Source organism: Camellia sinensis, chromosome 12, assembly GCF_055761805.1.
Source record: "Camellia sinensis isolate YWXY chromosome 12, ASM5576180v1, whole genome shotgun sequence".
Taxonomy (NCBI): domain Eukaryota; kingdom Viridiplantae; phylum Streptophyta; class Magnoliopsida; order Ericales; family Theaceae; genus Camellia; species Camellia sinensis.
Window position 1 is genome coordinate 80,041,923 of NC_138972.1, and position 22,897 is coordinate 80,064,819.

General features: G+C 38.6%; 1 protein-coding gene across 1 annotated transcript; it reads right to left on the bottom strand.

The window, feature by feature from the left end:
- Positions 1–12,931: 12,931 nt before the first annotated feature.
- On the bottom strand, positions 12,932–19,137 carry LOC145803696 (agamous-like MADS-box protein AGL65). Its single transcript, XM_082897011.1, has 6 exons — positions 18,349–19,137; positions 13,565–13,624; positions 13,423–13,441; positions 13,232–13,296; positions 13,120–13,135; positions 12,932–13,009 (listed from the first exon to the last, which is right to left on the bottom strand). The coding sequence occupies exons 1-6, from the start codon at positions 18,531–18,533 to the stop codon at positions 12,932–12,934; spliced, it is 423 nt and encodes a 140-aa protein (XP_082753137.1). The 5' UTR covers positions 18,534–19,137.
- Between the last annotated feature and the right edge of the window lie 3,760 nt (positions 19,138–22,897).

Consider the following 22,897-nt stretch of genomic DNA (forward strand, 5'->3'; position numbering starts at 1 on the left):
AGCAAATCGAGACTAGCCTCTGTAACAATTTGATGTGAAAAATGCTTTCCTCATTGGAGATTTGGAAAAAGAGGTTTACATGGAGCTACCACCCGGGGTTAAAGTAATTCTTTGTGTGATGGTGAAGTCTGTAAATTGAAGAAGTCATTATATAGGCTGAAACAGTCACCTAGAGCATGGTTTGGGAGATTCTCGGCAACAATGAAGGAGTTCGGCTATAAGCAAAGTAACTTAGATCATACTTTGTTTATAAAACACAAAGAAGGAAAAGTAATGGCTTTAATTGTGTATGTTCATGTTATGGTCTTGACAGGAGATGACCTATGCGAAATGAAAGCTTTACAGGAGTATTTAGCCACTAAATTTGAAATGAAGGATCTTGGGCAACTTAAATATTTTTTGGGAATTGAGGTAGCAAGATCAAAACACGGAGTTTTTCTTTCAAAGCGAAAATATGTGTTAGATCTTCTAACCGAAACTGGAATGCTTGATTGTAAACCAGCAGAGACACCCATAGAAATGAATCACAAGCTCAAAATTCTCCCCAATCAAAACCTAGCAGACAAGGGTCATTATCAGCAATTAGTTGGAAGATTAATCTACTTATCATATACAAGGCCGGATATAGCATATGCAGTGAGCGTTATGAGTTAGTTCATGCATGCATCAAGTGAAGCACAGATGGAAGCGGTCTATCGGATCTTAAGATGCTTAAAGAGTGCTCCAAGAAAAGGTTTATTGTTCTCAAAAAATAGTATCTCTAACATTGAAGGATACACAGATTCTGATTTGGCAGGTGATCTGATAACCAGAAGGTCCATATTTGGTTACTTTACTCTTATGGAAGGTAATCTTGTCACTTGGAAAAGCAAGAAGCAGAAGGTAGTAGCAAGATCAAGTGCTGAAGCCAAATTTCGAGGTATGGCTCATGGTGTATGTGAATTGATATGGATAAGGAATATACTGAGGGACTTAGGGATTGACTATGCAAAACCTATGAATCTTCACTGTGATAATAAGGTAGCCATTGAGATTGCACAAAATCTTGTTCAACATGATCACATTACATGTTGAAGTTGATCGTCATTTCATCAAGGAGAACCTCGATAAAAAGATTATACAATTTCCATTTATTCAATCCGAGAGTCAGATGGCTGATATGCTCACAAAGGCCATTTCAGGGAAGGTGTTTCATGGTATAATTGACAAGTTGGGCATGATAGACATCTATGCACCAACTTGAGTGGGAGTGTGTGCATGAGCTGTACACAACATTAGATTGATCCTAGAAATCTGGTTAGCTAAGCAATCAGGTATATAAAAATAGAAATGATTTGTTCTCCTATTTTTAGGACCTAATTTTAGGATGTAATAGTAATCTATATACTGCCTCTGTTTTGGAGAAGAATACACATTGGAAAATTTTGCAAGAACTTTATTGTTTGACAGCATCAAGTGAGATGTTCTGTATGAGTCACCAATATGGGTGTTCTAAATAAGTCATTCTATATGAATGTTTTGCATGGTATTTCGATCAAGTAAATAAGACTTTTAAGCACTACTAGATGTGTTAAGTTTTGAAAGGTTTGATGAATTATAGGTGAACAGAATCACTTAATCCAATACCGAATTAAATTATAAATTGTTGAATGACTGAAGAATGAATTGAGTTTCTATAACAAAGTTGAGTGAAGAATAATATGAATTTATGACAATTGATCAAAGTTAATTAATATATCAATATTGGTCTACGAATTGGAATAAGCATAAAGACAATGTAATTTGAATTATTTATGTAAGTGTGATCTTAAGTAAATAAGGATGTTAATGAGAGTGTGTAAAACGTAGACCTGTTGTGAAATTGAATCACCACTTTAAAAGGAATAGTATGAAAAAGATTATAAAAAACGGTAATCTTAATTTAATAAAAGTATATAATTTCTGCTCTGATCTGCATGTCAGTCTAATGCTATTTGAATACAACCCAACATCTGCTACTTATAAAAGGCTCAATGAATTTCTGTGAAATATGCTTCTGTTAAGACTCTGATACGTTTCTGTTCTAAATCCGATGTGTCCCTCTGTTTCAAAATTACCATCATTATTAGTATCCAAGATGTCTGTTTGAAACGGAGACCAATAATATGTGATTATATTTCCATATAATTCGGAAATTTCTGTTATAGATCAACACTATATATTATGTAGATATAACTTAAAATCCTCTGACATAGTCAATGAAGATTAAATGACCTTTCTTATGGAAAAATAATGAATTACGAATTGCGTGGGAATAATGTCGGGACAATTATTGTCAATAAACTTGATAGACCAATAACTTATATTTGTTATTTGTAACGCGTTGAATGGTAAATTTGATTGAAAACCTCCTATAAAAATGTCAGTAGCGGAATAATTTGATTTATTCAAAAAGTAAGGAGAATCATGAACATCCCTTGAATTAAAATTTATGTTATTTGGAGCATATAAATTATGGATTGATGAATTAAAATATACGAGTTATGTTATTGATGACAATAGAGGCGGTAATGAATCGCTAATTTGGGTTGATTAACCACTAAGTGATTGAGAAATAAGTTCAATTTCTGTTAAGAAAATCAAATGAAAAGGAGGTTACCTAGGAAAGGAAGTCGAGTAAGACAAAGCTATGTAACAAGTTTTCGGTACAAGTACCCTAAGTTTGGAGGACCAAACTTTCTAAGGGGGAGAGACAGTGACGACCCCACTACGTAAAATAATTAGCATTTAATTAATTAAGGAGAGTTAAATTTTAATTGCCTATTATTCTGATTTAAGTTGGGATTTATGAAAATTATGGAGACTAATTCATATATGTTTCTATCAAGAATTTATAATTGAAAGCCTAAATGGCTCAAGAGAGTATAATTAGTAAATTGAATTATTTTAATGTCAAGTATCGGACCATATGGGAGTTAATTATCTTTGCATTTTGTATCATCTAATCCATGGAATTAAAGGGATTTCGGGAGTAATTGCATGAACTAGCTTGAAGGTGATGAATATGGAAGTTTTGTATATATATTTGTGTGTGTGTTAAATCACCATTTGTGAGCATGAATATGTAATCTATGTTGAATTTCAGAGTTTACTCTTACATGTATCCCCGATTTAAAGAGTTTTGAAATCTAATTTCATGTTTTGAATGCCATTGTTGTGAGCTTGAAACTGTGTGTGCTGTTTTCTGACCGCACTGCCAAACAGGTACTCAGCTGGAGAACACCGGCAAAATAAATTGCGCCCGAACGACCCGTTACAGAAAGATGAGACTCCGACGGTGGTTCGTCCACCCAAGGGCACTCCGACGATCAAGTCAGTAATCAATATCTCTTAAAGATAGCCAATTGTAATTAACTCACATGCCAGAATACAAAAAGCGTACCTTAGACTCATGAGGGTGCCTTACTTTTATAGTCAGCACTGACCTGATCCTTGTAGAAGCCTAGCTTCAATGGACTCGGGCTCAATACTCATCTTGGATTCTCCAATAGATAAAGATAAACTCCTTAAGAGCTTTATCATTATCCAGGCTAAAGTCCTCCCCTATTCTAGGACTCTTAAAGCTTATCCGCTTATCCCGGATTCCGGTATCTCTGCAGATAACCTCGGTCTAGGCTGAGATCATCTCGGTGTCATGACTAGGACACATGGCACCTTGGCTGGCACTTCGGTGCCACCTTCGCCACGTGTTGTCATTAACAAAAAATATGTCCTCACAATTGCCCCCTAGGTTATATTACCTAGGCATCCTGAGGTGATAGAACCTATATCATTCAATAATACAGCACGTCGGCTAAGCTTACTCTATCCTTCATTACCGAGGTCATCATCCGTCGGCTCCATATGACCAAAACTTTAGTGTGTTTTATCAATGCCTCTTGAACTAAGAGCCAAGTTTTTCAAATTCCTTAACCGAGATTGTTCCCATAGCCAAGGTCTTTGCTTCATTAAATCAAGAACTCCAAGAGTTTCTACACGCGTATGAGCTGTCACGCACAATAACTTAACCATTTTCACCACGCGTCTCTTCCCTATTGAACCGTACCTAACACGCGCCATCAAGTCGCATCACTTTTGCATGTGCTGCCTGACAAACACGTCGTCCTAGGCACACTAATTGCGATTTTGCCACCTTTTCGTGTTTTGATCAAAAACACTTCTCTTTCTTCATCTTTTCACCTTTGAATCATCGTTTTTTGCTCAAGCTTTCTCTCTCTAACTTTATCTCCCAAATCCTCCATTTCTGTCTTCTTGAAGCGTTCTACAACTACTCCGCTCACCTCCTCTGGTGAAGCTTTTGCTGCTCTTCTCCACCTACTGCCACCGTCTGACTCCGGCGTACTTCATACCGGCCTCATTTTCCTCGGTAAGTCACTGTTCCCTCATTTTTTCAGTTTTTTGACTTACTTCAAAATTTGTTATGCTTTATACACTGCTACTGTAATTCTATTCATGTTCTCGAATCTTCATCTGTGTTGTAAATTTTATTTTGCGTGCAATTTGTTTCTGGGTATACACACGCACTCACATACTGTTCATACACTTGATGTTCTTTGTAAATTGCCACTATCGTCAATTTGTGCACGTTTACTTTTTACGCAATGCTCTTGAACCCCTTCTGGTTTTCTTGAGTCTGAATTTCTGTTATTCTCTGTTTTCTTGTTGTGTTTTCTAGATTTCTGCCTTCAATTCTTATTTTCATAGTCTTAGGTTTTGGGATTTGTTTTTGAACTCCTATCCTTAGGAAAAATTGAAACGAACTCCTCCTAGATCTTGAAAACCCTTTCCCCAGTTTCTGTTTTTGAGTTAAGCCGAGGTCCACTCAAACCCAGATAAAACACTTCCTTCTGAAGTCCAACACATTGTCCCTTTTAGCCGACATCATGGGAATGTTTAGGTGGAGAGTAGACACCCCTACTAAGCTAGAATACTTTAGGCAAGAGTTCTTCATCCCTGCCGACGTTCATCTTAGGTTGGCTAGGGAGGAGGACTCTATCATGCCCAAAGACGACTCCATGCCCTTTCCAGTAGTAGCCTTCATAGAGTGTGAACTTAGGTTCCCTGTTGACATCCTCTTCTAAGAAGTCATTTACTACTATAAACTCAACCCAATGTAGCTAGCCATTAACTCTTATTGAGTCATTAATGGTATCATTGCCCTAGCTACCCGAGAAAACGCTAGGATAACCTTAGCCGATATCCAATATTGTTATACAATGAGTGGCCTGAAGTCAGAAAAGGGCTATATCTATTATCTTAAGCCGAGATCCATAGAATACAAACTCATCGCCGACCTCCCAAACTCCAACAATGGTGCTGAAGACAATTATTTCATCGTCTCGGACAACTGGGAGTTCCTACCAGATAACGACCTTCACCTCTACCCCTTAAGCCGAACAGTGTTCAAAGAGGGGAATGGTAAGAGCCAAGTGTCACTTTACTTGCTTTCAAGTATTTTATTTATTTTTGATACTTTTGTATGTTCTAACGTCTGCTTGTTATACTTTGCAGTCCTTCCTCAACCACCAAAGGACTTCTGCAAAACATTTTATCCCAGCAAGGATTTCAAGAAATTGTTGGTTTGCCAGTTGACCAGCAGAAAGCAGCTCTGTTGCTCAACTACATCCCAACTTACAAATCTGTACTACCTGACGTCCTGAAAAAAAGCAAGTCTCCTCCTTCTGCTATAATTCCTCCTACAACTTCATCACCTCGGTCAGATCAAGCCTCTACATCTGACCCAACAAAGCATCCATCAACTTCTGCTCCACAACTAATTCCACTCTTTTAGCGCCAACGTCGACGTCGAGCTCCACTTCTTGCCCCTGCAGGCAGAACTCGTAGCTGAAGATGCCGAAGTACTGAGGCATCGGCTTACGATCCAGCCAACCCACCAACCGCACTTCCAGCGATCCGTTTTGGCACAAAAGTTACTGTTGTCGTCTCTGCCGATGAGATGGGGCAAAAAAAGGCCGTTGTTGAAGACCTTCTTGCCGACGTCCCTAATGTCGTCACAGTGCAATCTTCACCTTCTCAGTCCCAGCCCAAACCGAAGCCAAAGAGGCTGAAGAAGGCCCAAGCAAAGGCAACGGTGACTCAGATTGACTCTGAGGACACCTTGCCGATCTAAAAAATGGCTGAGGCAGAAAAAAGTTCCTCCGTTGCCAAAAAGAGGCCCACCGAGTCTGAACCCTCCGAATCCACCAAGTCAAAAAGCCGAGGTCAGACTCAGCAGCCACCTCGAGTTCTCTCAAATCAGATGACCCCTAGGCCCCCTCCATCACAATTGAGGATAAGCCAATCAGAGCTGGTGACAACGCCTCTGATATTGAGGTCGGTTAGCCCTCTCCACTGCGATGCTCCTTCCCAATGACCTCAACCCAATGGCCGAGGTCAGCGAATATGAAAATTTTGCTTTGATGGTTCAACATTCTGTACAGGTAAATCTCTAATACTTGGTACTCTTCATTCTTTGTCTTTAAACTTAAATATTTTACTAACTTTATTCCTTGCATTTCTTCTAGGAAATCTAGCATGCCCACTCCTTTGCAATGCAAGCAGAGGTAATGAAGAATGAGCTGGTCCACAAGACCAAGGAGGCTGCTGGTTTGCTCATGACCATAAATAAAACCGAGACCAAGATGAAAACATTGATAGATCAGGCCAAGGCAACCAAACAAGCCCAAGACGAGGCCGAGGAAAGGGCGGGGGCTGCTGAGGCTGTGGCTGAGGTCCTCAAGGCCGAGAAAAAAGAGGCCAAGGCAAAAATGATCGAAGCCTAAGCCGAGCTCCGGGATGCCCTGGTCACAAAGCTGCCGAGATCAAAGCGGCGGATGAGAAGGCCTATGCCGAAGGGGCAGCCGATGTCCACAAGGACTATAAAAAACAAGTCAAAGAGGCATGCAACAAGGGTTACACCCTTGGTTGGATGGCTGCTCTGAAGGAGTTGGCTGTCCCTAAGGACTCTTCTCTCAGAGATGTAGGCCGATTTGCGCTGCCGTTTCTTTCTGCTTCTAGCCAATCTGAGGCTAAGGCTAAGGAGGAAGAAAAGGAAGAATGAGAGGAGACCGAAGACAAAGAGGCCGAGGTGGCTGATGCTGAAGTTCCTGTTGGGGCCAAGTTCCCAACTCTGAATGAACAAGTCTTAGACTTGACTCAGGATGAGGAGTACGAGGTTTCAAAAGGTCCCTCAACCCAGAAGACAACATCCGAGGTGCCAATCGCCGAGAAGAGAATTGATCAAACTCTCCAAGAGATTGACGCCGAGCTCGAGGCTGAGAAGGCTACTGAGAAAAGTTCACAGTTGTCTTTTGAGGTTGAGACACGTCTTGCCACCGACGCCGAGTAGTCTAGATACCAGTTGTTGCTTCTTTACTTTATATTTTCTGTTTTTGGAGTTTATTGTAACTTTTTGGACAATGGTTTAACTTTAATTTGGCCATTGTGCCCTTTTTTATCTGAACAACTTCCTTATCTGAATGCAAGTCCTCTTTCTTGACTAAGTGTTGATACTTGTCTTTTCTTTACTGTCTTGTATGATTCCATACTTAGAATAATTTGCATGTCTTCAAAGTACACCTTGACTATGCAATTTTCTCGGGGTATAATACTTCGGATATACCTACTGATTGTTTATCTCGGCCTTGTCTTAACTTTTGAAAACATCTTGTAAAATATATTTTCACAAGTGTTTATTTAAAACTTGCCACCTTCTCATTGTCTTCTATCAAGACTTCAGTCTTCCATACTTCAAGGTTTGGCAACTTGGTAATCTCGACAAGTACGCAGTTACTTCATGCAATATAACCTCTGCTTAACTTCAACTTGTAAATTTTTCTAAAAATTTCAACAAATTTTAAGCCAATTTTTAGTTTGTAAATTCTAACTCCCAAGCATCATTCTCTAGCTTTTTGCCCCTTATTGTGAACTTAAGTTTCACTTAGGTTCTCATTAAGCATGTGGCTATGACCTTGTTGCCGAAGTTATATTTAAACAGAGACCAGGCGAGGTTCTCAGCCTTGGTTCCTCTGTAAATCTTACTCAAATGTACTTAGTATCATTCAAAGTTTTAATTCTGTCGACACAACAAATCTAAGTTAATTCAACTTAGTTCAACTCCATTATATGCAAGTATAATTGTAACTCTACCACATAATAAGTCTAAGTTATTCGTTATGTTTCAATCAGAAACATCGCCAACTTAGTTCAACTCTATTATATGCAAGTATAATTTAACTCTGTCATATAATAAGTCTAAATTATTCGTCATGTTTCAATCAGAAACATCGCCAACTTAGTTCAACTCTATTATATCACTACAACAAAAAAGGGTTTTTACGGCGGGCAATGCACGCCATAAAAACCCTTTTATGACGTGCGTCGCGCGTCATATTATGACCAATCATGGAAAATCATTCACTTTCAACGACATGCTTCATACACCGTTAAAAACTATTTAACAGCAGATTTTGTACATCGTTGTTACTTTTTCTACGACATGCTATAGTACGCCGTTAGAAAATATTTAACGACAGATTTTGTGTGTCGTCATTACTTTTTCTATGACTACTTTTGCACGCCGTTAATTGGTGAAATAAATAACGAAGCTGATTGCGCGCCATAAAATATGTAATACAATGACTTATTATGCCAACCGTAGAATATGTAATTTTTTTTATTTTTAAATTCAACAGGTTCTATTTGATCAATTTTGTACAATCTAACAAATATTACAAACAAGCATCACAAAATATCGATCAACCACCAAAATATTATTTGAAACCTCAAAAATAAACTATATCCATAAATTATAAACATTCAACAATTGTCTATACATTCCAAACATTCGAAAACTATATCCTTAAGTTCTAAACTGTACAAAAAGTTTAAACCATCCAAAACTATGCATATCTAACTTTCTAAACATATCAACAACTATTAAGAGATTATCTAAAACTACCAACAACAGTTCCTATAGCAGTTGCAGCTGCAGCTATAGCAAATCCACTTGCTCCTATCACAGGGACAAGGGTGCCCAATGTATGTGTTAAGGCACCTAAACCCGCAGTAATAGTTGGAGCAACTAACCCTGTTACATTTCTTATCTGCATGACAAAGGAAACTTCACATAAGTACGAAAACCGACTCAAGGACAAAAATATTTCTTGAGATATTAAAAAATGATCAAGAAATTTTAAAACATCAATAAAATATTTCCAAAATTAATAAGATAATTCAATGGCCCCATAAAAGCAATGTCAAAATAAAAAATTAGCAAAATTCAAGATCTCAATAGTTTGCTACTAAATCCGGGCCATAAGAAGCTCAAGAGAAAAATCAAATTTAAAAAGAAGAAGAGGTGGAATTAATCTACTTCAATGTAACACCTACTTGGGACTTGCATAATTATGTTAAAGGATCTCTATGTATGAGGTTTAGGTTTGTATAGATTTTATCTATTACCATTGTAAGTTCCAAAATAAAGAGTCCAAGTCAACTTAGAGTCTATATTATTTGCAAGTTTAAAAAGAAACTTTCAATCCATTATAGAAAAAATTTAGGTAAGTTTTAGTAGCTTTAGGCGTTTTTTGGGACAATGTGATGTAATTCTACCTGCGTACTTAGTAGCAAATACATAAGATAAGGAACTATAGGAATAATCCCTAAGCTAATCTTTTTCTTCTTCTCTAATTTTTTACTAGTATCTAATTCAATCACAAGCTATTACTAATTCCATAGACTCTTGAACCTTATAGCCTACTTCCTGATATTATATGACTTTTCTCTAATAATTCAATCCTAAAAATTATGCCACTTAAAAAAACTAAACAATATTCATAAATAACATAGTTGCTTCATCCATACCATTTATAATCTACAAACCACATCCTCCTAGTGTTTCCAAAAATCAACCGCCACAATTATGTAACAGTATCAATGGCTCCAAGGCACCATTTCAGCCACCATTGTGGTGGCCATAGTTAAGTAACAAAGTCAAATATTAAGCAACTCATTCTGAGCAGAACAGTGTGTGACTAACAAAAAAACCCTTAAATTTGAGTTTTGAGGCTAGAAAAAGGAGTGACCAACATAACATTATAGGGTAATTAGTTATGATGTGAGTATGTGCAAAATTACATTGAAGAGTGAGTAAACAAGTACAGTGTTAGAATCACACAAGTCAAGCACAAGAATTTACCCTTCTCCCCATGGATATTGAACACTTTCCATATCAGCCACCACTTGGCCAATTCGATGTTCACCTGAATGTCCATCATGTCTACTTGATCCCCAACTAGATGAAAATATCTCTTTGGATCCATCAAAGCAGACATTATCCAGTATGCTTTCCATGGATGCTCTCACTTTCAGATGATCATAGCATCCATCTTCCCATGTCAAAAACCTGAAAGAACAGGCAACTCAACATCAACAACAAAGTAGCTAGTGCTTATTGTAAATAGTACTTGCCAAAAAAGAGACCATCCATGGCACATGCTCAGTGCAGCCCATTATCTATAAAAAAATAATTATTTTAATATGTAAAGTAATAAAAAAAGAAAAGAAAAATACTACCATATGGATTTATGCTGATGAAATTACTTCATACACTTTCTGGACATTGTTTAAAATGGTACTCCACATTCATATTTTAACAATTTTTCCCTAAAGTGAGAAAGGGATTAAGCTGTTTACAGAATTGCAAATCCATTAGAACTATGTCAGAATTACAGGTAGTAGCAAAATGGTCATAAGCACATTATGGACCTAATAAAAAATGTGTACTAGAATTAACCCCTAAAAAAGCTTAGTAATAAGAAACAAGAGAGGGAAGATCAAGTTTGTCAACTGGTTAATACTTATAAAAAGAAAATGCCCGTCCAACTCTAATTTTTCAACTATCCAAAAAAACATCCTAAGATTTGGCTTACTATGGACCCAAGTGATACTCACTCCCTCACTCCCCTTTATCACATGATACAAAACCAATGTCATATACAAAATACAAAATTCATTTGGCAACATTTCCTAAAATATATAATCTCGTCAAAGTGATTAAATCAGAGACTAGCATTGTGATATAGAGCTGTAGGTAGGTACCAGGCAGCTAAAATCAACAAGAAGTTCACATGAAACAAATGAGTCAAGAACATATGAACTTGGCCAATGCTAACCATCTATTCATTAGTCCAGACTCTTGAACAAAGAGCCAAGTTTATTGGGTTGAAACAAATATTATCCAAATTGAATTACATTCCAACAAAAATACACAAACTGGGATGCAATAAAGGTAAGCAATACTCTTATCATTAATCTCTAAATGTAAAGAGAGTATAAAATCAAATCCTATCAATTAAACACTAAATGAGTCTTAGAATTAGCAATAATATATAATTAAAAAAAAAGTTCAATACAATCAGATTAGTAGAGACAAAGTAACCAATCCTAATTATTTATATCTAGATCCCAAACTCCAGTAAAATTTAATCAAAAAGTTCTAATGACGTGAATTCAAATTAATGCCCAATCAATTACAGTAAGCAAATTGAGTTCCTTCTCAGTTTTATTAATTGTAAGCCAAATATATTCTAAAATTTGAAAATACTTCAAAACCATGACCTTTAACTGCAAAATATATAACAAAAGCAACAGGGAATCAAAGAGAACTAAAGAAATGAAATTTAGAAGATCCAAATGACAATTTGAAGAATTCATTCAAGCAAACAATATCCAAACTACACAATTTAACCTACTCTAAAGCCCCAACTTCAATACAGATCCAATAATGCAAATCAAGAACATGAAAAACTCAGTAATACATCCAGATCCAATAATCTCTCACTGAGCACCATCATAAAAGCTCAAAGTTATTTTTATTTTTTATTTTTTAAATACCACATGCAGATCTACACAATTGAATAAAACAAAACCAAATCAGATTCATAAAAATAAAATAAATAAAATAAAAACAAGAACAAGAAATGTACCTGAGCAACAACAAGACCACTGATATGAGCCATATCACAAAGCAACAAAGCCCCAACCTTATCAGCAACAGATCTCAACCTCTTTGGAAATTAAAGAAACAAGCTCATCATCATCCCAATCCCAGTCATGTTCCAAGAAAACTATTAGATGAGTTTAAAATATTACATAATCACATGCTTGATTAATAGTGTCTTGCAATTTCCTTACCATTATTCCTATTTTCTGAGCATATAAACACCCAATGTAATGTTTTGTAAAGAAAAAATAGTTAGTTGTTTAAGATAAATAGCCATTCAAGCAAAAAAACACGAGTTACCTCAATAAAATATGTTGCAAGATTCAGCTGAACGTGGATTGGTTCAGCCGCGGAGCGACAGCCATAGAACCCTGCTGTTTGGTCATGGAAATGGTCATAAAACTGACCTCTAAGCCCCATCCAAAAAATATCCGGCGATTACAAAAAAATATAAACGCAAACGTCACACACATAAATCAATTTATATAAATTTTTTGGTAAGAGTGTAAAGGCACACAGATACAAAATGTGGGAAACAGTTATGCACATGTACAAACCATGAAACAGACTATATGAAATGTGACTAAAATAAAACAAAACAAAGCTGCAACTGTTATACCACAATGGGGAAATCACTGACTTGAACTAATTTACCGGCTGCAAAAAAGTAAAAGACAGGATGGCGATTGTTCAAAGCCTCTACATCTATAAACATTGTATTAAGTTTATCTTAACCTAGAACAAAACAATGTAGACAAAATTATATTGCAAAATTTAATTGATTGGGCTTTTCGGGGCATAACTATATCATGCCAATTTTATGATTCACAAGACCGAAAAGAAAAGGAGGAAGGGGGAGGGAAGGTAATACTTTAGCAAATATGAGCTTCAAAGTTGCACCTCAGTCTCTTGTGTGCTTTTGTAAGTTGAGCTCGCATCATCCTCAATTGGTTGGATAATTCTTGTCTATAACAATTTAAATAAAAGATGTTAAAAAAGAAGTTCACTAGGATTCTAGCAATGAATAAGAACTCAAATTCAAAACATTACGGTGACAACAGTGACAAAGGGCTAACCTCAATTGATTGAGTGCTGTGAAAAAAAAAAAAAAAAAAAAAAAAAAACATTAGTTCTTTCATGAGGGTTAATCCCTTAAGATTTAAAAGATTCATCAAAATAAACACAAACCTTGAACCCAAAAAGTCTTGTATATTTACATCATGGTCCAACTTCTTAAAGGTTTTCTTCAGTGCCTATATTCTCAAATAGAACACCAAAAGGCTTGAATGAATATGATATGTTTATCATTTCATATTTAATGAAAACAGAGAAAGAAAGAATGAATTGGTGTACTAGAGAACGGGCAGTATTAATCTTACTTCAAGGCTCTCCAACTTCCTGGTTGTTCAAATAAAAATTATTTACTAACATTGTGACAAATGCAGTTCAAATTTAACCCAAAAAGAAAAAAAAGAAAAACAACTCTTCATCCTCATAGATTTAAAGCATATATGTACCGACCTTTTTGTCCTTTCTTGTGGTGTCAATTGAGCGAATTTTGTAATAACCTCTTCAATGTTTCTGAACAAAAAAACACATGATTTCAAGAAATGATAAATGGTGCACATAAATCCAAGTGAATTTTGTTTAATTTGTCATGCCATAAATCAAATTTCACAAACATTCTTATATAGGCACAATTGGAGACTTGAAAATACCTTGTAGACACCCCATTTTTGACCGACCTTAAGACTTAGACGTCACCAGTTGAGTGCTTGGTGATATTGCATAATGTGCTCGTTCAGAAGTTTCAGAGTCTTGGCTGCGAGCCCTGCCTCCGGACTTCCGAACCCTCTTCTGTGCCTTGCCTCGATTTGCGAACCAGACTCAGTTTTCTCTGTTTCTTTTCCTAAGGGGAGGGAGAGGTCCCGTAGACCATCTCTCAGTGGCCGTGGGCTACATTTTGTGGCTATAGGCCATTTTTCCCATTTCGGAGCCCGGTTTCCGGTTTTTCGGGACCGTTGGCCGTGCGCCTCGGTTCGGGACCGCTTAACCATCTCCGTTTGCTCTAAATTTTGGCATACATCTTATTTTCTCCCTTTCAAGGGACACTGGGGCCTGAGAAACCCACTTCGTGGCCGAACGCCACTTTCGGTGCTTGGCAGCCCATTTTCGGGACCCTAAACTGCGTGTTTTGGCCCCCGAGCATTCGTTTTGCATTGCTTTTCGTTCATTTTTGGCAGGTGCCTCTGTTTCATCACCAAAAAGGTCACTGGAGGGTGGGAGGCCAGCAATTATCTTGGCAACCAGTTATATTCCATTTTCGCCCTCCGACGCCCATTTTTTGCGCTTCCGAGCCAATGTTGAACACCTTGGGGCCACTTTCTTCAACCACAAACCACATATATGTGATGTACACACATGGGAGGACCCTAAAAGTTTATGGCCGGCCATTAATTCCATTTGAACCTTTTGAACCCCTCCTCAAAATGGCTTGTTCTCTCTCCTGTTTCAAAGTTTCCAAATTTGAACCACAGGGTTGTGAAGAGGAGACCTGGGAGGCCACCTTTTTGTGGTGGCCGGCCACTAATTGAAGTTGACCTTTTTGACCCCTAGCCGGCCGGCTAGGGGGGGTGGCCGGCCGGCCTCCTGCAAGCCCAAAAGGTGGCCGGCCATGTTCCTTGAGTTACACACTTTACAGCTGTATAGCTGTTTCCCCCAGAAAAGATCTCAATCCGGGGGATATTTTGTGGGGGAAAGCCTTGGGCCTTTTCCCCCACCCTTTCCTTCCATACTCCCTCTCCTTTTGATCCTTATAACCAGCCTCCAACACTTGTATCAGGGGTTAGAAAATATTACCTTCAACCCTTGATACACAAATCCTCCTCCATCTATCTCCTTCAAGCAAAAACCTCCAAGTCCTACACCACCATGTCTTCTACACCACCAAGCTCTACCACCACCACTCCATTCCAGCAGCAAGGGGAGGAATTCCAGCAGCTAAGAAGCAACAAATTTGGTCCAAGAAGTTGCTAGAGTTTGGTCTACAAGGGTGAGTTGCCATTTCCCTCTTTCTAGCTCATTTCTTGCATCATTTCTTAGCCTCTCTTTCTTGTATATTTGAGCTCCGACCAAAACTTAAAAGGTCATTTTTTTGAGCTCAGTTTCATGTCTCGTTAAGGGCTCAACCCTGTTTGAGCCCCCCATCTTGCACTTGCTTCAATATCCTTCTTGAATGTCATTTTCTCGCATGATATTTTTAGTTTGTGTGTGATCTGTTTTAGAGCATGATATAAACTGTAAGTAGGCTTATTTTGAGCCCCTCTTCAACATTGAAGAAGGGCTCATCCTTGTTTGGGACCTCCATGTACTACTTGTCTTTATATCCACCTTTGGTCCCCATTTCTTGCATGACTTGGCAGCCCCTTGTGCTTCCATTTTTGGACATTTTACAGAACTGGAAATAGTCTTATTTTGGCCCATTCTTCATATTTCATTAAGGGTCTTTGGCCGTTTGTGGAATATTTTGTATACTTTGTGTTATAGCCTCTTTTGAGCCTCATTTTGCATTGCATTTCTAGCATGTTGTATACTGTTTTGGGGTTTTTACAGTTCTGTAAATGTGCATATTTTTGGTCCCTCTTCAATGTTGTAGAAGGGAATTTTTCAGTTTGGGCTTTGCATATACCACTTGCCTCTTTGGCCACCTTTTGGCCCTTTTTCTTGCATAAGAGCTTAGCCATATCTATGTTTGTTTTTAGGTTCTTTACAGTTCTGTAAAGTGGCTTATTTTTGGCCCCTCTTCAATGTTGTTGAAGGGCCCTAACCTATTTGGAGTTAGCAGCTGTGAGTTGCTTCATAATCTCATGTTTAGGGCCATTTTTGCATGCCATTGTTGCCCTATCCTTGCTTGCTGTTTGGCCATGATTTGTACTGTAAAAATGCTTAGTTTGAGGCTGCCTTGCTTCTGTCTTTTCATCTCATATACCAATTATGCATGCTTTGTATAGTTGTAGTTCATTCTATGCGCCTAATTTGCATTTCGGGAGAGATTCCATGCATCGGGTGTGTTTTCGCCTCATTTCGGGGCTGCTTTCCCCCACATTTCATTGCTGAAAATCCATTAGCATGTTTGCATATCATTTTCCATGCCATTTGCATTGCGTATGCCATTGCCTCGGTTTGCGTGCCCGTGTGCACGCATTTCGAGGCACTTCATTTTCATCTATCGGCATCCTATGTGAGTGTGGCTGAGGCTCTCTCATGTTGGTATAAGCCCATATCATGTTTTCATGTCATTTGCATTGCGTATGCCATTGCCTCGGTTTGCGTGCCCGTGTGCACGCATTTCGAGGCGCTTCATTTTCATCCATCGGCCTCTTATGTGAGTGTGGCTGAGGCTCTCTCATGTTAGTGTAAGCCCATATCACATTTCCATGTCATTTGCATTGCGTATGTCATTTTTTCGGTTTGCGTGCCCGTGTGCACGCATTTCGAGGCATCTCATTTTTACAGCATAGTGCATACTAGGTTGTATCTTAGATCGCATTCTGTCATTTTCTCGGTTTACGTGCCCGTGTGCATGCATTTCGAGACATCTCATTTTCATAGCATTGTACATACTAGGCTGTATCTTATTTGCATTCATGCATATCATGCATTTTGCATCGTGTTCGGGATAGGAGTTCGCCCGGGCACGGGAAACGAGGCGCATTTCGTACTCCGAGTGACGGAACGTGTCTCAATTCCCCAGTCACCAACACTCCGGATTACTCATGATGGAGTTAGGGTTTGTTGTGTTTATACGTGCATTCATTCTATATTGAGTTGCACATTTCGACCCCTCTGCCATCATGCATCGATATGCGTGATTGGTGGCACGAGGATCGAGGCATGCATATATCTGTGAAAATACATTGCTATGCCCCTTTCCTGCTCTCTGTTGCAGCAAAATGAAGAATCAGCAACTTTTCGGAGCTTGACACGCTTTCCAAGAATAACTGCTAAACAGAGGCTAATTGGGGCATCCCAGTGGATTTCCGCGCAAGGCAGCCCGGACATGCATCATCCATCAGAAGCAAGGCAGTCCCTGGCTTGCACGCCAGTTTTACAGCTTTCTTAGTTAATTTGATTAATTAATTAGGAATTTGTACATTATTCGAACTGTAATATTTGGACTGTACTATTCTTTTATTCGGGACTGTATATTTATTCGGACCCTCTGTGCGAGGGCATAACTGTAATAAGTGTGCGTGTGTGTGTTGTATGTCTTCCAACCCCACGTCTTTCTCCCTTTTATTTATCCGCTTATGATGGTTAGATTAGGGCATGTTTAAATTAGCATACAGTATGACAGCATGTTTGCATCATTCATCTGTATTGCATGCACCGGGCTCGGCGCATCATACTAACTGCATTGTATTTCAATTTCAAAGTTGAATACGTGTTAGCTGTAGCATTCCATATGCCATGTTTAAAATAGCCGAGCCTGCTATAGTTTGCATTCTTGCATGTGTTGCATTAGGCATTTCTGTATACTTAGGATCATGCATGATTTCTAATGTAGTCTCTTTTTTGGCTTGGAGTACTTGGTGAGTTTTATGCTTTAGCATCCTTGCATGCGTGTGAGTGACTGCTATGATAGCATGCTTACCATGAGGCTATTTGCTTATGTGATATAACTGCCTAAATGCCTGTGGGTGAAGGTTGGGTTAGTTGGATTGGAATAAATCATCAACTATTTGTTTTAAGCCCACTAGATAGTGGCAAAACCATCTTTTCTAAGCCCACCCGATGGTAGCAAAATCTGCATTTTTAGCCTACTTGCGAGTAGCAAACCATCTTTCAAAAATAAACATGAAATGTTTTGTTCCAATTCAGGCGATCCAGTCTATACTTGTATGTTGTACGCATCTCATAGTAACCTAGGCTAATAACCGGAATAAGAACATACAATGTTTTCAAAAATAGATATCATGGTTAGTAGAGGTCGGTCTCTGACCGGGCGAGCGGGGGTGCTCACGAAGTGACCTTCCCCAATCGTACCCAAGTTCCCGAGCCGAGGCAACTTTGGTGATGACGGACACGTGGCCTTAGGCAACGAGTCAGAGTTTCCTAAATTTCCCAAAATAAAATATTTAGGTGGCGACTCTGTATCTGGCAAAGCAGTCCATGTTTGGCACTTCTTTCAAAAATCTGTTTTCTCAAAACGATTTGCCGGATTTGGACTCTTTGGTTCAGATTTAGAACCGTGACCCAAATCGAGTCCGAGCTGTAGCGAGGTCCCCCGCGGGCTGGTTACATACCTACACTCTCCGCGGAATAATGTTGCCTTTCCAGTTGGAGAAAACATGAGAAGGACAGTGTCAATGTCACATAATATGGATAATTCTTTAGCTTTCTTCAAGATTCCATTCCTTCTTCTCGAATAGGTCACTTGTTGATTGCTAGTGCTCTCTAATCTCTTTATCTTTAACTTAACCCTCCCCATATTGTAAACAAATGAGAAAGCCCCATAAAACACCAATGTCGCTGATGCATCTATGTTTGGCCAATCCTAACCTACTTCAATTCTCCAAGCCAAACACTTGTCTAACAATAGAATGAATTAATTCCAAGAAGCTCCAAAATGACCATGAACACAAAGGGCTAAGATAAATTTTTTATCAACAATAAAAATTGATCAAAAATTATGAGACCTTAAAATGATTCAATTGTTTTGTAAGTTGTAACTGTTCACCATTATTCTCTGTTTCCACAAGATCAGAACAGAACCTAATTCTAACTTTAAATTATTTTTTTTTCTTTTTTAAAATGATAATTGGAAACTCAAAACCAATTGGAAAGTGAGTGAATTTGGTGGTACCCAAAAAAAGAAATTATAGAAAAGAGCTAAATAAAGAATACCCAAGTGAAGATTTCAAGTTTTGAACAGATTCAAAACTGTGAAATCCCTGGAATGTATAACTCAGAACAAAAAGATAGATATAACGAAACAAAACTTTGAGAAAGGCTTAAAAAAAGTAAAAACCCATATGACGAAATGGGTTCAGAAGAGAAGAGGAAAGTGGAGAGAGAAATTAGTAGAGAGAGAGAGGGAGGGAGGGAGGAGATGAGAGATTACGATTGGATGATAGGCTATGCGGTGATTGAGGCTGGAGAACCTGTGAGCTGTCAAAAATTTCACAAAATACCTCGTACAAAACAGGGAGGGATAACAAAATCAATCAATTATATTAGGGGAAAACTATGGTATAAATAAGAATGCTAACCCAACACAGCAAAAAAACAAAAACAACCAGAAGCCGCGTTCGAAGGAGGAGAGAGAAACAACATAATCAACGACAGCAACTCGAAATTACCTTGCGATTTCGAAGGAAGCAGCGTCGGTACAACAGCGACTGAATACAAATCTTACCCTTTGCGAGTTGTAAATTGAAATCCGAAGGGTTGTAAGGGATGTAAGGGAACAGAGAGTGGGTTTTTCTAGGTAGCGTTTTTTGGCTCTGCTCAAAAAGAACAGAGAGTGAGAGAGAGATAGGGATTTTTTGGTTCTGTTCAAGATGAAGATGAAGGCCTAGAAGAAAAAGGGGTGTCCATAGAGAGATTGAAACCTTTCTTTGATTTTAGATTCACAGTCGAAGAGATGAGATGAGCCTAGTAACCCTCAGCAATTCATTCGACCTTCATCATCAGAGAGAGCGAGAGAGAGATAGCTATGTCCCCTTTCTATCTGGGCGAATTAGAAGGCAAAAAGTTATTTTAGTAAAACCCCAAAATTTTAATATATATGTATATATATTTTTTGTGATTGGCGCTCAAATTTTAATTTTGACGCCTATTTTTATTTTAGTCATACTATTCACGACAGAAATTACGTGTCATGAAAAATAAAAAAATTTCACGGCCAGCATATGCGCGTCATAGAAAGTGTACTTTTTAATGGATGACTTTTTATGCGCCGTAAAAAGTGTAATATTTTAAACGGCTGGTATACGCGTGTCGTACATATGCACGTCGTAAAAAGTTTTATTATTTATGGCTAACATTGCAAGCTGTAAAAAAATCAACATTATTAGCATTCACGACCTACGCAATAGACACACCGTGGTTGGGAAATTATTTACAACATGCAAAAAAAACAAGTCGTAAAAGTGAGAAACTACGGCTTGCATTTAGTGTATGTCGTTAATGTGGAGCCGTAAAACTCAGTTTTGTTGTAGTGTATACAAGTATAATTCAACTCTGTCATATAATAAGTCTAAGTTATTTGTCATGTTTCAATCAGAAACATCGCCAACTTAGTTCAACTCTATTATATGCAAGTATAATCCAACTCTATCATATAATAAGTCTAAGTTATTCATTATATTTCAATCAGAAATATCGCCAATGCAAGTATAATTCAACTCTGTCATATAATAAGCCTAAGTTATTCATCATGTATCAATCAAAAACATCGCCTAAGGACTAGTCAATCGTTTTGCACAAGTTTGAAATTAAAAATCGAGCTAAAATTTTATTTATTACTTCGCTAATCAAAAACTTAAAAAAAACAAAAAGAAATCTAATGATAGAAAAACTTCAGGTTGCAAGTATTCTAGGGTCTTGGCAACTCTTTGCCTTCACTGTCTTCAAGCTGATATGCCCCATTGCCTAAGACCGAGATGATTCTATAAGGTCTCTCCCAATTTGAGCCAAGCTTGCCCTCTCTAGGATCATTTTTGTTGCCGACAACCTTTCTCAGGACAAGGTCACCAATTTGAAACTCTCATGGGTTGACCTTCTTATTGTAAGCCCTAGAAAGCTACTGCTGGTATGGCCCCAGCTGAATTGCTACTTTCTCCCTTCTTTCTTCCAATAGGTCCAGATCTCGAGCTAAAAATATATCATTAATCCCATTTTTCCCTCCCTGGGTTCTGACCCCTAGGATGCTGACTTCTAATGGGATTACTACCTTTGTGCCGTAAGCCATGGCAAATAGGGATTCCCTAGTTGATCTTCTCGGCGTAGTCCGATATGCGCAAAGTACATTGGACAACTTATCCACCCACTTTCCCTTTGCTTCTTCCAGCCTCTTCTTGATCCTATCCAAGATAACCTATCCAAGATAGCCTCTTCTTGAATTATTACTTTGCACAGAAGCTTTTGATCAGCTTGCTGTCAAACTGTGTTCCATTGTCTGCTATTATTGCCCTCGGGATCCCAAACCTGGTGATGATGTTCTTCCATATGAAGCTCTTCATATCAATATCTTGAATCTTTGCAAGGGGTTCAGCTTTCACCCACTTAGTGAAGTAATCTGTTGCCACTAGCAGGAACTTCCTTTGTCCAGTTACTTGAGGCAGTTGTCCAACAAGATCTATGCCCCATTGGGAAAATGGCCAAAGGCTGGACACTGGGTTCAAATCTGTCGCCGGTTGGTATATCAAGGGTGCAAACCTCTGCACTTCTCACATTTTCTGACATAAGCTTCAGCAGCTTTCTGCATGTAGGGCCACCAGTATCTCTGAGTAATGGCCCTATGAGCAAGTGACTTGCCCCCAGTGTGGCTTCTACATACTCCTTCATGTATTTCATACAGGAAGTCTTCAACTTGTGAAGGATGTACACACCTCAAAAGGGGTCCAGTAAAAGATCTTCTGTAGAGATATTCGTCTGCTGTTAGACTGAATCTTGTCAACTTCAGTCTGATCTTGTGTGCTTCTTTATGATCATCTGGTAGTTTCCCATCTCTAAGGAATACGATTATCGCATCCATCCAGCTTGGTCTCATCTCCACACACATTGCCTCATGCTCTGTGTTTGATGGTTCTACACTTGGACCTGACAAGTAGTCAACCATTATTGTCCTTGTCTCTCCTGGTTTCATTGCACTAGCCAGGTTGGCCAAGGCATCAGCATGGTTGTTGTCATCTCGGCTAACTTGCTGTAGTTGGCAATTTTGGAATAATGCTATCAGTCTGCCCACTTCTTTTGCATAAGCCATCATTCTTTCATCTCGGGCTGCGTATTCGCCCGTTGCCTGGTTGATGATAAGCTGAGAGTCACAAAAGACCATTACCTCGTCGGCTTCCATTACTGTTGCCAACTTTAATCCTGCGATTAGTGCTTCATACTCTGCTTCGTTGTTTGAGATCTCAAACCCCAAATGAATAGATTGTTCCAACATTTGCCCATCCGACGATACTAGCACTACTTCTGCCCCCGTTCCTTGTCGGTTTGAACTTCCATCAACAAACAGACGGAAGGAGTCGCCGATGTAAATACTACAAAGCCTAAGTTTCTCTTCTTTCCTCTATTCTGCTATCCCCAACTGGGTTTCTCCTTGTTCACCTGGACATCGTATACCCCGGCTCAATGGAGCCCGATGTGTGATGGCACCTGGTGCGAAATTGGTCATGAAATCAGCCAAAGCTTGGCCTTTGATTGCGGTTCTGGGTCTGAATTCTAGGTCATATTGGCCCAACACCATTGCCCATCTGGCTATCCTGCGTGTCAGATCTCCTTGCTGCAACAAGGACTTCAAAGGATGCTCAGTTAACACCACAATCTTGTGGGCTTGAAAGTAATGATTCAGCTTCTTTGAGGCCATTACTAAGGCCTCGTTTCGAAATAGGCTAATTTAGTAACTTTTTGGCTATTTGGCTAAAATATGAGCTAAAAAAAACTAATATGGATGAATTTTTGGCTTTTTAAGAAAAGATGTGCAAAAGTAGAGAAAAAAGAGAATCTTTGACTTTTTGGTATGGGTTGTTGACTTTTTAGCTAAAATGGAGGGTTCCCAAACGAGGCCTAAAGCTAGGGTCAGCTTCTCCAAGGGTAGGTATCTGGTCTCTGCATCTGCTAGGGTTT